Here is a 13,145-nt window from a genome sequence, read left to right as displayed (position 1 = left end):
CAGGGCAGTCTCTAGCTGGTTTCCTCAGAATGGCAGGATGTCCATTGAGCTGAGACAGAAACCACAACCATTCAGAACAACAAACTCTCTCACTGTCTATGTGACAGGAAGTCACAGCCTTAGTATTTATTTTTCTATGTATCACTGTATGTGTATGTGTGAGTGTGTATGTGCAAGAATTGCAAAGATTTCATAATTTTCTATAATGTGTTATGTGTTTCCCTTTATGTGTGTGTGACTTACAGTGGCAGTGTGACTTAATGTTAAACTCTGTCTTTTCTTAAAAAAGCATTTAGTTAGGTGACAATTCCAGTATCTCAATGTAGTACTTTCAAGGGAGATTGTGCTGGAGTTGACAAAAGTCATGTTTGCTTAACCCCCAAATCACAGCCCAGTGAAACTGTGTAGGTGTGAGACAGGAAACCAGAGCAGAGCTAGCATGTTCTCCTATTTACTGTATGACTTAGAATTATGCGTCTCAGAGGAGGGAGAGAGGAGCACAGATGGCCAAGTTAATGAATCTGCCTACCTTGGAGAAGTAGCTTACTGCACATCAGCACAGCCATGTAGTGTGGCTTTGTATTAATACTACAAACACACAGAACTTACCTTTTAGGTTGGAAATGTATAAAAAGGGCTTAACACATGAATTCTCTCAAATAGAAAACCAAAATGGAAATTATTGTTGATAGTTTGCTATTGTTGTAGGATTATATGGTGTTTCTAGCTTTCTAAGCACTCTGCCTTGTGTCCCACAGCTGACCCTCCTGAAGAACCTGACTGTGGCCAATCAGTGGGCTCTGAAGCTCCCAGCTGGCGAATCAGTGCACCACATCATGACCTTTGACCCCATGGACAGGAACTACCTGTACCTCATGACCTCTAACCATGTAAGGCTGTGGGATCCATACTTTTATTCATCAACTAGACTCAGTTAGACTGGTTCATGTTCTCACTGACACTGGCATTGGTTTAGTTTTTTTGTTTGACATACTATGCAGTGTCCATTTTAGCATGTACATCTTGGTGGGGCTCACACCACCAAAGATGTTTAGATGCATGCCAGAAAAGCCACTACACAACACAACACTAAACAATACATTAATTGCACTATAACGGTGACAAACGGTGCCCGCAAACTGTTAGGGCCTACATAAATCTGTCCCAACAGCAGTCCCATCACCTTACCACCGCTACACCTGGCTATCAGTGGAGCCTTGTCTGGCAGCGAAACAGTTTATTCAGCCTCATTTCCTGCCTTTAAAAAAACCATAGCTGATATGGCTGACTTGCTTAAACAAATGTGGTTTCTACCGACAATTGAGATGTACAAACTATGGCATAAGGGGACGACGAGCGGATAAGAGGCAATCTGTAATTTCGATTAAGACATTAATGAGCGAGCTAGGGTGGATATAGTCAATATAACTATTTGGATTTATGGTGCTTTCAAGACAACTGGGAACTCGGGGAAAAAACAAGGTCGAATCATGATCTTCAGGTTGGAGCTCTAGAAAGAGGCCCGAGTTTCCAACTTGCAATTCCGAGTTGGATGATTGTTAGCTAGTTTTTTTTCTGAGATCCCAGTTGTCTTGAACTCACCGAAGTCTGAGATTTCCCAGATCAGTTTCCAGTTGTTTTAAACGCGACAGAAGTCATGATGGATTGACAGCAGTGCCAATGTTGGATGGTTATGCTTTTAAGCTTGGAAAAGAGACCCTTAAACCCTGACTTGGACCACACACCCACTCCACTGAATAGCAGGCTAGTGATTGCTTTGTAATGCTTGCAGTTTGCCACTGATTCCTTCTAAACCACTCATTGTTGAATTAGCGATTTCCAACTTGTTGTGTAATGTTTATGTCCAATGGCTGATGAGCACCGATATTTTTATCTATAATTTCTCTTCATTATTTATTTTCATATGGCAAGGATTGAAAAGGATTTGCCAGTAGATTGTCGACTTGATTCATGATGAAGACCGCTTGTCTAGCTTGCTAGCTACGATTTTGAAAGTATGATGTTGATATGATCAGTCCAATCAAATCTCAATAGATAATTCGTGATTTGACATAATTTTATCTGTGGCCAATGACCTTGAGCCTTCTTGGATTGGTACTTCTAATGTTACTATGGCAGCACCTAATGGGCTTAAATTTATGAGCTCTCCCTGTAGATTTTGCGGCGACGTAGTGTCCTCATGAGTGACGGAACACTGAGCCAATCACGGAGCAACTAAACAACATTACCAACTCCTACGCTCTGTATGGGCGCCTCACCACCACAGAAAGCACTGAGCTAGGCTGAAACACCTGCATTTTGGAGCTGCCTTACTCAAGAAAGCAAAAAATAGACCATTGTTTGCAAACTGAGATGTGACACATACAGTGGGGCAAAAAAGTATTTAGTCAGCCACCAATTGTGCAAGTTCTCCCACTTAAAAAGATGAGAGAGGCCTGTAATTTTCATCATAGGTACACTTCAACTATGACAGACAAAATGGGGGGTAAAAATCCAGAAAATCACATTGTAGAATTTTTTATGAATTTATTTGCAAATTATGGTGGAAAATAAGTATTTGGTCACCTACAAACAAGCAAGATTTCTACTTCAAAGGAGTGTTGCTGCAGCAGGAACTACTGGGTTTTTCACGCTCAACAGTTTCCCGAGCGTATCAAGAATGGTCCACCACCCAAAGGACATGCAGCCAACACTGACACAACTGTGGGAAGCATTAGAGTCACATGGGCCAACAACTTGTAGAGTCCATGCCCCGTACAACTCAATATTAGGAAGGTGTTCTTAATGTTTGGTATGCCCAGTGTTTTATGTATGGTTTGTTGAGTGTATGTATGTATGGTTCTGTCCATAGCTCCTGAGGGTGAAGGTAGCAGCATGTGGCCAGTACAGATCCTGCAGTGACTGTTTGGGTGCCGGCGACGCCCACTGTGGCTGGTGCACGCTAGAGAGCAGGTATTTACATTTATTGTCATGAATCTTGCCCTGGAGGCAGAACTGAGCGATTTCCGCTAGATGGGCCAGCTGCAAAGTCAAAATCCGTGAAAACTTTTTTGTCTTACTTTAAGGTTAGGTTTAGGCATTAGGGTTAGCAGTGTGCTTAAGGTTAGTTTTAAGGTTAGGGTTAGGTTTAAAATTATGATTTGATGACTTAGTGGCTGTGCTAGCTAGTGACCACTCTGTAGAGCTACCCCCAGAATAAGATTCATGGTGAAAAACGCTAACCTTTGTTAGAGCCACGGCCACCCGTGTAAAGTTTTGTGGTAATTGCTGTGAAAGGAGTGAGAGTATACTATGATGAATGTGCCTCTGTCAGTGATGTGGGTCTCTCTCTCTCTCTCTCTCTCTCTCTCTCTCTCTCTCTCTCTCTCTCTCTCTCTCTCTCTCTCTCTCTCTCTCTCTCTCTCGCTCTCTCTCTCGCTCTCTCTTTCTGCCTGAGGGCTATGTTGGTTATGGCTGGGTGATAAAAGCAGATCAACAGATGAGAAAGGGGGTTAGTTATGTGCTGGGCTGACATGGCCAGGGAGCACTGAGGGAGGTAGAGAGAGAGGGAGAGAGGGAGGGAGAGAATGGGGATGAGGGAGAGAGCGAGAGAATGGGGATGAGGGGGAGAGCGAGAGAATTGGGATGAGGGAGAGAGCGAGAGAATTGGGATGAGGGAGAGAGCGAGAGAAAGGGGATGAGGGAGAGAGAGAAACTGGGGATGAGAGAGCAAAAGAGAGAGAGATAGAGAAAGACGGGATGAGACAAAGAGTGAGAGAGACTGAGGATGAGTGAGAGAGACTGGGGATGAGAGAGAGAGAGAAAGAGAGGACTGTTTGAGGACTGAGGAGAGATTTGAGGACTGAGCAGAGAGACAGCAGCACAGAGACAGACTAACACTGTCTGTCCATCTCTCATCTCCCTCTCGCCTCTCTTTATTTATCTTCTATTTATCCCTTTCTCCCTGTCAGTCATTCCTTTTTTATTTGGTAACTGTTAGTTATTGTTTTCTTCTACACTCTTATGCACATGTCTCTCTTTAATCTGGTCATCCTTCTCTCTTTGTGTTCTCTTCTCCTCTCTTTGCTCACTCTCTCTCCCTCCCTCCCTCTCTCACGCTCTCTATCTCTCTCTCTCCCCCTCTCCCTCTCTCTCTCTCTGCCTCTCTCACTCTACCTCTACAAAGGCGTGTTGATTGTGATGATGGTGGTGGGAGGGAGAGCGCACACTGGCTCCTTTGAGAAGAAAATGTCAAGTGTGTATTTATGTGCATGTCAGTGTGACGTGTGTGTGTGTGAGTCCGGGGCACTGATGTCATCAGCGTGTGTATGGTGGTGTGTTTGGGAGGTCACCCTGGGCTGCTACTGGTGGTAAGGTCTGGAGCCCAGGGCTTGAGCAAAGGGGGCTGTTATCAGGGCATCAGGGGTCGGTGTCTGTGGGTGGATGGGTCCTCTCTGTCACCTTTCTGACACTCACACTCAAACATAATGGGTGCTGGAGGATTATCTCATCATTGGAGAATCTGCCCGTCTCTGTGTGTGTGTGTGTGTGTGTGTGTGTGTGTGTGTGTGTGTGTGTGTGTGTGTGTGTGTGTGTGTGTGTGTGTGTGTGTGTGTGTGTGTGTGTGTGTGTGTGTGTGTGTGTGTGTGTGTGTGTGTGTGTGTGTCAGAACTGTCTCTTTGCCTTTGTATCTCTCTGTATGTGTGTGTTATAGAAGGCATATGTGTTATTCTGCCTGTCAGTGTGTGTGTTGTGTCTCCTGTGTGTCTCTGTGAGTGTTGTGTTTTGTCCCCTGTGTGTCTCTGTGAGTGTTGTTTTTTACCCCCTGTGTGTCTCTGTGAGTGTTGTTTTTTATCCCCTGTGTGTCTCTGTGAGTGTTGTGTTTTGCCCCCTGTGTGTCTCTGTGAGTGTTGTTTTTTATCCCCTGTGTGTCTCTGTGAGTGTTGTGTTTTGTCCCCTGTGTGTCTCTGTGAGTGTTGTTTTTTATCCCCTGTGTGTCTCTGTGAGTGTTGTGTTTTGTCCCCTGTGTGTCTCTGTGAGTGTGTGTTTTGTGTCCTGTGTGTCTCTGTGAGTGTGTTTAAATGTACAGTACCAGTCAAAAGTTTGGACACACCTACTCATTCAAGGGGTTTTCTTTATTTTTTACTATTTTTTACATTGTAGAATAATAGTGAAGACATCAAAACTATGAAATAACACATATGGAATCATGTAGTAACCAAAAAACTGTTAACCTGTCTAGGACTGGGGTGCCGCTAGCGGCACACCCCCCCCCACATTCCACTGAAAAGGCAGAGCGCGAAATTCAAAAAATATATATTTTTAAAATATTTAACTTTCACACATTAAAGTCCAATACAGCTAATGAAAGACACAGATCTTGTGAATCCAGCCAACATGTCCGATTTTTAAAATGTTTTACAGGGAAGACACAATATGTAAAGATGTAAATCTATTAGCTAAACTCATTAGCATAATACACCATCTTTTCTTTGTCCACCAACACCAGTAGCTATCACCAATTCGGCTAAACTAAGATATTGATAGCCACTAACCAAGAAAAAACCTCCTCAGATGACAGTCTGATAACATATTTATGGTATAGGATAGGTTTTGTTAGAAAAATTTGCATATTTCAGGTAGATGTCATAGTTTACAATTGCACCCACCGTCACAAATGGACTAGAATAAATATATAGAGCAACGTGTTTACCTAATTACTAATCATCAAACATTTCGTAAAAATACACAGCATACACTAATTGAAAGACACAGATCCTGTGAATACAGACAATATTTCAGATTTTCTAAGTGTCTTACAGCGAAAACACAATAAATCGTTATATTAGCATACCACATATGCAAACGTTACCAGAGCATTGATTCTAGCCAAAGAGAGCGATAACGTAAACATCGCCAAAATATATTAATTTTTTCACTAACCTTCTCAGAATTCTTCAGATGACACTCCTGTAACATCACATTACAACATACATATACAGTTTGTTCGAAAATGTGCATATTTAGCCACCAAAATCATGGTTAGACAATGACAAAAGTTGCCCAGCTGGTCAGACAATGTCGTGCGCCATATTAGACAGTGATTTAGTCGTATACATAAATACTCATAAACGTGACAAAAAAATAGGGTGGACAGCGATTGATAGACAATTTAATTCTTAATACAATCGCTGATTTACATTTTTTAAATTATCCTTACTTTTCAATACAGTTTGCGCCAAGCGAAGCTACGTCTAGCTACGTCTAGCAAGATGGCGTCATAAGCGATTAACATTTCTCGACAGAAACACGATTTATCATAATAAATTGTTCCTACTTTGAGCTGTTCTTCCATCAGAATCTTGGGCAAAGAATCCTTTCTTGGGTCTAATCGTCTTTTGGTCGAAAGCTGTCTTCTTGCCATGTAGAAATGCCCATTGCGTTCGGCATGAACTGGAACCGTGCCCAGAGATTCACAGTGTCTCAGAAATAAATGTCCCAAAATCGCACTAAACGGATATAAATTGCTATAAAACGGTTGAAATTAACTACCGTATGATGTTTTTAACTCCTATAACGAGTAGAAACATGACCGGAGAAATATAACTGGCTACACTAATGCTTGGAAAAAGAGTAGGTCGGTGTCCTCCGCGCGCCTGACGCACCTCGAAAAGAGTTCCTACCTACACGTGTTTTTGTTTTATAGGGGCTGTGATTGCGCAATCGATACCATTCAAATCGTCATCACGTAAAGGCATCCAGGGGAAGACGTAAGCAGTGTCTGTATACTCATAGCAATAACAGTGGCCTTTTAACTGACTCCAGATCAGGGGCCAAAATGTGTGAAATCTGACTCCATGTCAGGGAAATTGCTGTATAATGAGTTCTGTTCCACTCAGAGACAAAATGTCAACGGCTATAGAAACTAGAGACTGTTTTCTATCCAATAATAATAATAATATGCATATTGTACGATCAAGAATTTAGTAGGAAGCCGTTTCAAAAATTACACGATTTCCATAAATAGTGACAACAGCACCCCCTACCCTCAACAGGTTTTCAACAAATTTTATATTTGAGATTCTTCAAAGTAGCCACCATTTGCATTGCTGACAGATTTGCACACTCTTGGCATTTTCTCACCCAGCTTCATGAGGTAGTCACCTGGAATGCTTTTCCAACAGTCTTGAAGGAGATCCCACACATGCTGAGCACTTGTTGGCTGCTTTTCCTTTACTCTGCGGTCCCACTTGAAGAAACGTACAAAGTTCTTGACATTTTCTGGTTTGACTGACCTTCACGTCTTAAAGTAATGATTAACTGTTGTTTCCCTTTGCTTATTTGAGCTGTTCTTGCCATAATATGGACTTGGTCTTTTACCAAATAGGGCTATCTTCTGTATACCACCCTTACCCTACTGATTAGCTCAAATGTATTAAGAAGGAAAGAAATTCAACAAATTACCTTTTAACAAGGCACTCCTGTTAATTGAAATGCATTCTAGGTGACTACCTCATGAAGCTGGTTGAGAGAATGCCAAGAGTGTGCAAAGGGTGGCTACTTTGAAGAATCTCAAATATAAAATATATTTGGATTTGTTTAACACTTTTTTGCTTCCTACATGATTCCATTTGTGTTATTTCATAGTTTTGATGTCTTCACTATTATTCTACAATGTAGAAAATAGTAAAAATAAAGAAAAACCCTTGAATGAGTAGTTGTGCCCAAACTTTTGACTGGTACTGTATGTATGCATGTGGGTCTGTATCTGTGTATTTGACAGTATATTTCTCGTATTTTTAGGGTGTGTTGTCTGTGAGTGTGTTCGAAGCTGTCTGTCTGTGATTGTGTCTGTATCTGTCTGTCTCTGTGGATGTCTTTATCTGTCTGTCTGTGTATGGATCTCTCTGTATCTGTCTGTGTGTGGGTCTCTCTGTATATCTCTCTGTGTGTGGGTCTCTCTGTATATCTGTCTGTGTGTGGGTCTCTCTGTTAATCTGTCTGTGTATGGGTCTCTCTGTATATCTGTCTGTGTGTGGGTCTCTCTGTATATCTGTCTGTGTATGGGTCTCTCTGTATATCTGTCTGTGTATGGGTCTCTCTGTATATCTGTCTATGTATGGGTATCTCTGTATATCTGTCTGTGTATGGGTCTCTCTGTATATCTGTCTGTGTATGGGTCTCTCTCTATACCTGTCTGTGTATGGATCTCTGTATATCTGTCTGTGTGTGGGTCTCTCTGTATATCTGTCTGTGTGTGGGTCTCTCTGTATATCTGTCTGTGTATGGGTCTCTCTGTATATCTGTCTGTGTATGGGTCTCTCTGTATATCTGTCTGTGTATGGGTCTCTCTGTATATCTGTCTGTGTATGGGTCTCTCTGTATATCTGTCTGTGTATGGGTCTCTGTATATCTGTCTGTGTGTGGGTCTCTCTGTATATATGTCTGTGTGTGGGTCTCTCTGTATATCTGTCTGTGTATGGGTCTCTCTGTATATCTGTCTGTGTATGGGTCTCTCTGTATATCTGTCTGTGTATGGGTCTCTCTGTATATCTGTCTGTGTATGGGTCTCTGTATATCTGTCTGTGTGTGGGTCTCTGTATATCTGTCTGTGTGTGCGTCTCTCTGTATATCTGTCTGTGTGTGGGTCTCTGTATATCTGTCTGTTTGTGGGTCTCTGTATATCTGTCTGTGTGTGGGTCTCTCTGTATATCTGTCTGTGTATGGGTCTCTGTATATCTGTCTGTGTGTGGGTCTCTCTGTATATCTGTCTGTGTGTGGGTCTCTCTGTATATCTGTCTGTGTGTGGGTCTCTCTGTATATCTGTCTGTGTGTGGGTCTCTCTGTATATCTGTCTGTGTATGGGTATCTCTGTATATCTGTCTGTGTGTGGGTCTCTCTGTATATCTGTCTGTGTATGGGTCTCTCTGTATATCTGTCTGTGTATGGGTGTCTCTGTATATCTGTCTGTGTATGGGTCTCTCTGTATATCTGTCTGTGTGTGGGTCTCTGTATATCTGTCTGTGTGTGGGTCTCTCTGTATATCTGTCTGTGTGTGGGTCTCTCTGTATATCTGTCTGTGTGTGGGTCTCTCTGTATATCTGTCTGTGTGTGGGTCTCTCTGTATATCTGTCTGTGTATGGGTATCTCTGTATATCTGTCTGTGTGTGGGTCTCTCTGTATATCTGTCCGTGTATGGGTCTCTCTGTATATCAGTCTGTGTATGGGTCTCTCTGTATATCTGTCTGTGTATGGGTCTCTGTATATCTGTCTGTGCGTGGGTCTCTGTATATATGTCTGTGTGTGGGTCTCTCTGTATATCTGTCTGTGTTTGGGTCTCTCTGTATATCTGTCTGTGTATGGGTCTCTGTATATCTGTCTGTGTGTGGGTCTCTCTGTATATCTGTCTGTGTATGGGTCTCTGTATATCTGTCTGTGTGTGGGTCTCTCTGTATATCTGTCTGTGTGTGGGTCTCTCTGTATATCTGTCTGTGTATGGGTCTCTCTGTATATCTGTCTGTGTGTGGGTCTCTCTGTATATCTGTCTGTGTGTGGGTCTCTCTGTATATCTGTCTGTGTGTGGGTCTCTCTGTATATCTGTCTGTGTGCGGGTCTCTCTGTATATCTGTCTGTGTGTGGGTCTCTCTGTATATCTGTCTGTGTGTGGGTCTCTCTGTATATCTGTCTGTGTATGGGTCTCTGTATATCTGTCTGTGTGTGGGTCTCTCTGTATATCTGTCTGTGTATGGGTCTCTCTGTATATCTGTCTGTGTGTGGGTCTCTCTGTATATCTGTCTGTGTGTGGGTCTCTCTGTATATCTGTCTGTGTGTGGGTCTCTCTGTATATCTGTCTGTGTGCGGGTCTCTCTGTATATCTGTCTGTGTGTGGGTCTCTCTGTATATCTGTCTGTGTGTGGTCTCTCTGTATATCTGTCTGTGTATGGGTCTCTCTGTATATCTGTCTGTGTATGGGTCTCTCTGTATATCTGTCTGTGTGTGGGTCTCTGTATATCTGTCTGTGTGTGGGTCTCTCTGTATATCTGTCTGTGTGTGGGTCTCTCTGTATATCTGTCTGTGTGTGGGTCTCTCTGTATATCTGTCTGTGTATGGGTCTCTGTATATCTGTCTGTGTGTGGGTCTCTCTGTATATCTGTCTGTGTATGGGTCTCTGTATATCTGTCTGTGTGTAAGTCTCTCTGTATATCTGTCTGTGTGTGGGTCTCTCTGTATATCTGTCTGTGTATGGGTCTCTCTGTATATCTGTCTGTGTGTGGGTCTCTCTGTATATCTGTCTGTGTGTGGGTCTCTCTGTATATCTGTCTGTGTATGGGTCTCTGTATATCTGTCTGTGTGTGGGTCTCTCTGTATATCTGTCTGTGTATGGGTCTCTCTGTATATCTGTCTGTGTGTGGGTCTCTCTGTATATCTGTCTGTGTGTGGTTCTCTCTGTATATCTGTCTGTGTGTGGGTCTCTCTGTATATCTGTCTGTGTGCGGGTCTCTCTGTATATCTGTCTGTGTGTGGGTCTCTCTGTATATCTGTCTGTGTGTGGTCTCTCTGTATATCTGTCTGTGTGTGGGTCTCTCTGTATATCTGTCTGTGTGTGGTTCTCTCTGTATATCTGTCTGTGTGTGGGTCTCTCTGTATATCTGTCTGTGTGCGGGTCTCTCTGTATATCTGTCTGTGTGTGGGTCTCTCTGTATATCTGTCTGTGTGTGGTCTCTCTGTATATCTGTCTGTGTGTGGGTCTCTCTGTATATCTGTCTGTGTGTGGGTGTGAGAGAGATCTATGTTTTAAGATGTGTAACATTCTTCTCATCAGCACGCATTTTCCTTATCACCTCCCAGACATATCTGGTGAGGAATGAGCTTCTCCTCTCAACTCATATTTAGCTGCAGTTGTTAACTCTGTTTTTCTTAAGGAGCTGTGTGTTACCATTTAAAACCTGCATGCTTTAGCAAAGTTATTGACAGGTGCTAGTGTGTGTGTGTGTGTGTGTGTGTGTGTGTGTGTGTGTGTGTGTGTGTGTGTGTGTGTGTGTGTGTGTGTGTGTGTGTGTGTGTGTGTGTGTGTGTGTGTGTGTGTGTGTGTGTGTGTGTGTGTTTGAGAGAGGGAGTTGTTTATGTATCAGTATATGAGTGTGTTAGAGTTGACAGATAAGTTGTGAATGGATTTTAGAATCAATTTCAAACAGTAATATATATATATACCACACTTTTCCTGAGCAGCCCCAGGCATGAAGGTTTTCTCTTAAGGAAGGGAAGTAAGAAAAGTCCATTCTGATGCCTCACTGGGTTAGACAGAGGGAAACAACTCACTGGTCACTTAGTTACTGTCTGACTTTCCTGGTCAGCAGGAATAGCTTGTCAGTGTACATACTGTACATGTGTGTATGTGTGTAAAATAGGTGTGTGTGAGCAAGCAAGCGGATGTGTGTATACATTTAAATGTGCTTCTTTGTGTTTGTGGGTATGTAAGGGGTTTTATGTGGGATTGCAGATACATTCTATTCTATTCCTAGAAGAGCTGCTGACCTCATGGCTCATCCTGGTCCCTCAGCGACAGTAGGACTGAAATCTGGACATTCACTCACACATGCAGCGAAACACACACACACACGCAAACATACATCCAAACAGGCACATTTACATGCATCCACACATCCGCACACTCACTTGTTTGCCCACACCTATTTTAGAACATACTTGTTAAAGTGTCAAAGGAAAGTTTGGGCGCTAAAGTCATTACATGGTGATTATCACTTCAAACTGCTGTTTTATTGTCTGTGGTTTCTCTAGTCCACTTTATCTATACTTTAAGGTTGTTGTGTTCTTGCTCTGCTCTATTCTGCACTGCAGGAGTACTAGCTGTGCTCGTTATTAGTCAAACAGTAGTCATAATATGAGCCTACCTTGCCTGATCGCTCCCACTTTCTCACAGTCTGTCTCTCATACATATGTATGCACAGATAGACACAGAAGTACACACACACATATGAATAAATAAAGACTTGGCCCGGTAGATTTTTAATTAGATCAACTGGCCCCTGATCTGAGTGCTGGAGGGGCAGGTTGTCATGGGAACATGAGTAGGTGTGTTGTGTGTGCTGAACTGACTGATAGTCCAGAACTGTCATGTGACACAATGAGATGATGAGAATCTGATACTCTGTGTGCAACAGACCAGAACACTGACTGGAGAGCTGATGAAGTGGGAAAACTGAGTAAACAAAGTTTGCAATGTGGAGCTTTATTGTTATTAGCTCATTTGAGAAGTCCTGCTAGACAGTAGTCTGGCTATGAATGGCTTTCACTATGCGATATCTCACTATCTATGTCTTCCCATAGGGAGATTATAAACATAAATGATCAGGGAAGTTGGCTTCAATTCATACTTCTTAACCAATGTACTCTCTCTCCCATGTACCCATGTACTCACTATATGCCCTGTGTGCAGGTGTTCCATCCAGAGGGAGTGTTCCGGGGGGCTGATGGTGCGTTCCTGGATCGGAATGGGTGAGGGTCCCCAGCAGTGCCCCTCCATGACCCTCACCCCCCAAGAGATCAGCCTTTCGGCTGACATCAAGGTACCAGACATGACATAATAACTGGTTTTCCTATGTCCTACATCAGTACGTTTATCAGTTCAAACAGAAAACTAGAGCAACTATTGTGAAGTTTCAGGTCAAATCAAAGTTTATTTGTCACGTGCGCCGAATACAACAGGTATAGACCTTACAGTGAAATGCTTACTTAAAGGCTCTAACCAATAGTGCGAAAAAAAGGTATATGTGTGTGTGTGTGTGTGTGTGTGTGTGTAGGTAAGTAAAGAAATAAAACAACAATAAAATGACATTTGAAAATAACAGTAGCAAGGCTATATACAGACACCAGTTAGTCAGGCTTATTGAGGTAGTATGTACATGTAGGTATGGTTAATTAAAGTAGCTATGCATATATGATGAACAGAGAGTAGCAGTAGCGTAAAATCATTATTATTATAGTATTGAGTTGTAAAGTTATCATCCTTCTCAGTTGTACGTACACTAGTTACATTATCAGGCTCAGACACAGGACTGTGTTGGGTATGTAAGTCAGGTAGGCTGTGATAGGTCCAGCAGCTGTCCAATTCACAGTCATCATTC

At 42.5% G+C, this 13,145-nt stretch overlaps 1 protein-coding gene across 2 annotated transcripts in view; it reads left to right on the top strand.

Annotated features, from left to right (window-relative positions):
- Nucleotides 1-13,145, top strand: part of LOC129861027 (plexin-D1-like) — a 130,763-nt gene that overhangs the window by 8,472 nt on the left and 109,146 nt on the right. For both annotated transcript variants that reach the window (XM_055932058.1, XM_055932059.1), the window contains exons 3-5: nt 759-890; nt 2,873-2,973; nt 12,458-12,587. In XM_055932058.1, the coding sequence (XP_055788033.1) occupies nt 759-890; nt 2,873-2,973; nt 12,458-12,587 (363 nt within the window). The remainder of the gene's footprint in view (nt 1-758; nt 891-2,872; nt 2,974-12,457; nt 12,588-13,145) is intronic.

The sequence above is a fragment of the Salvelinus fontinalis genome, chromosome 8 (assembly GCF_029448725.1).
Source record: "Salvelinus fontinalis isolate EN_2023a chromosome 8, ASM2944872v1, whole genome shotgun sequence".
NCBI lineage: Eukaryota > Metazoa > Chordata > Actinopteri > Salmoniformes > Salmonidae > Salvelinus > Salvelinus fontinalis.
This window is presented reverse-complemented; position numbering and strand designations above follow the sequence as displayed.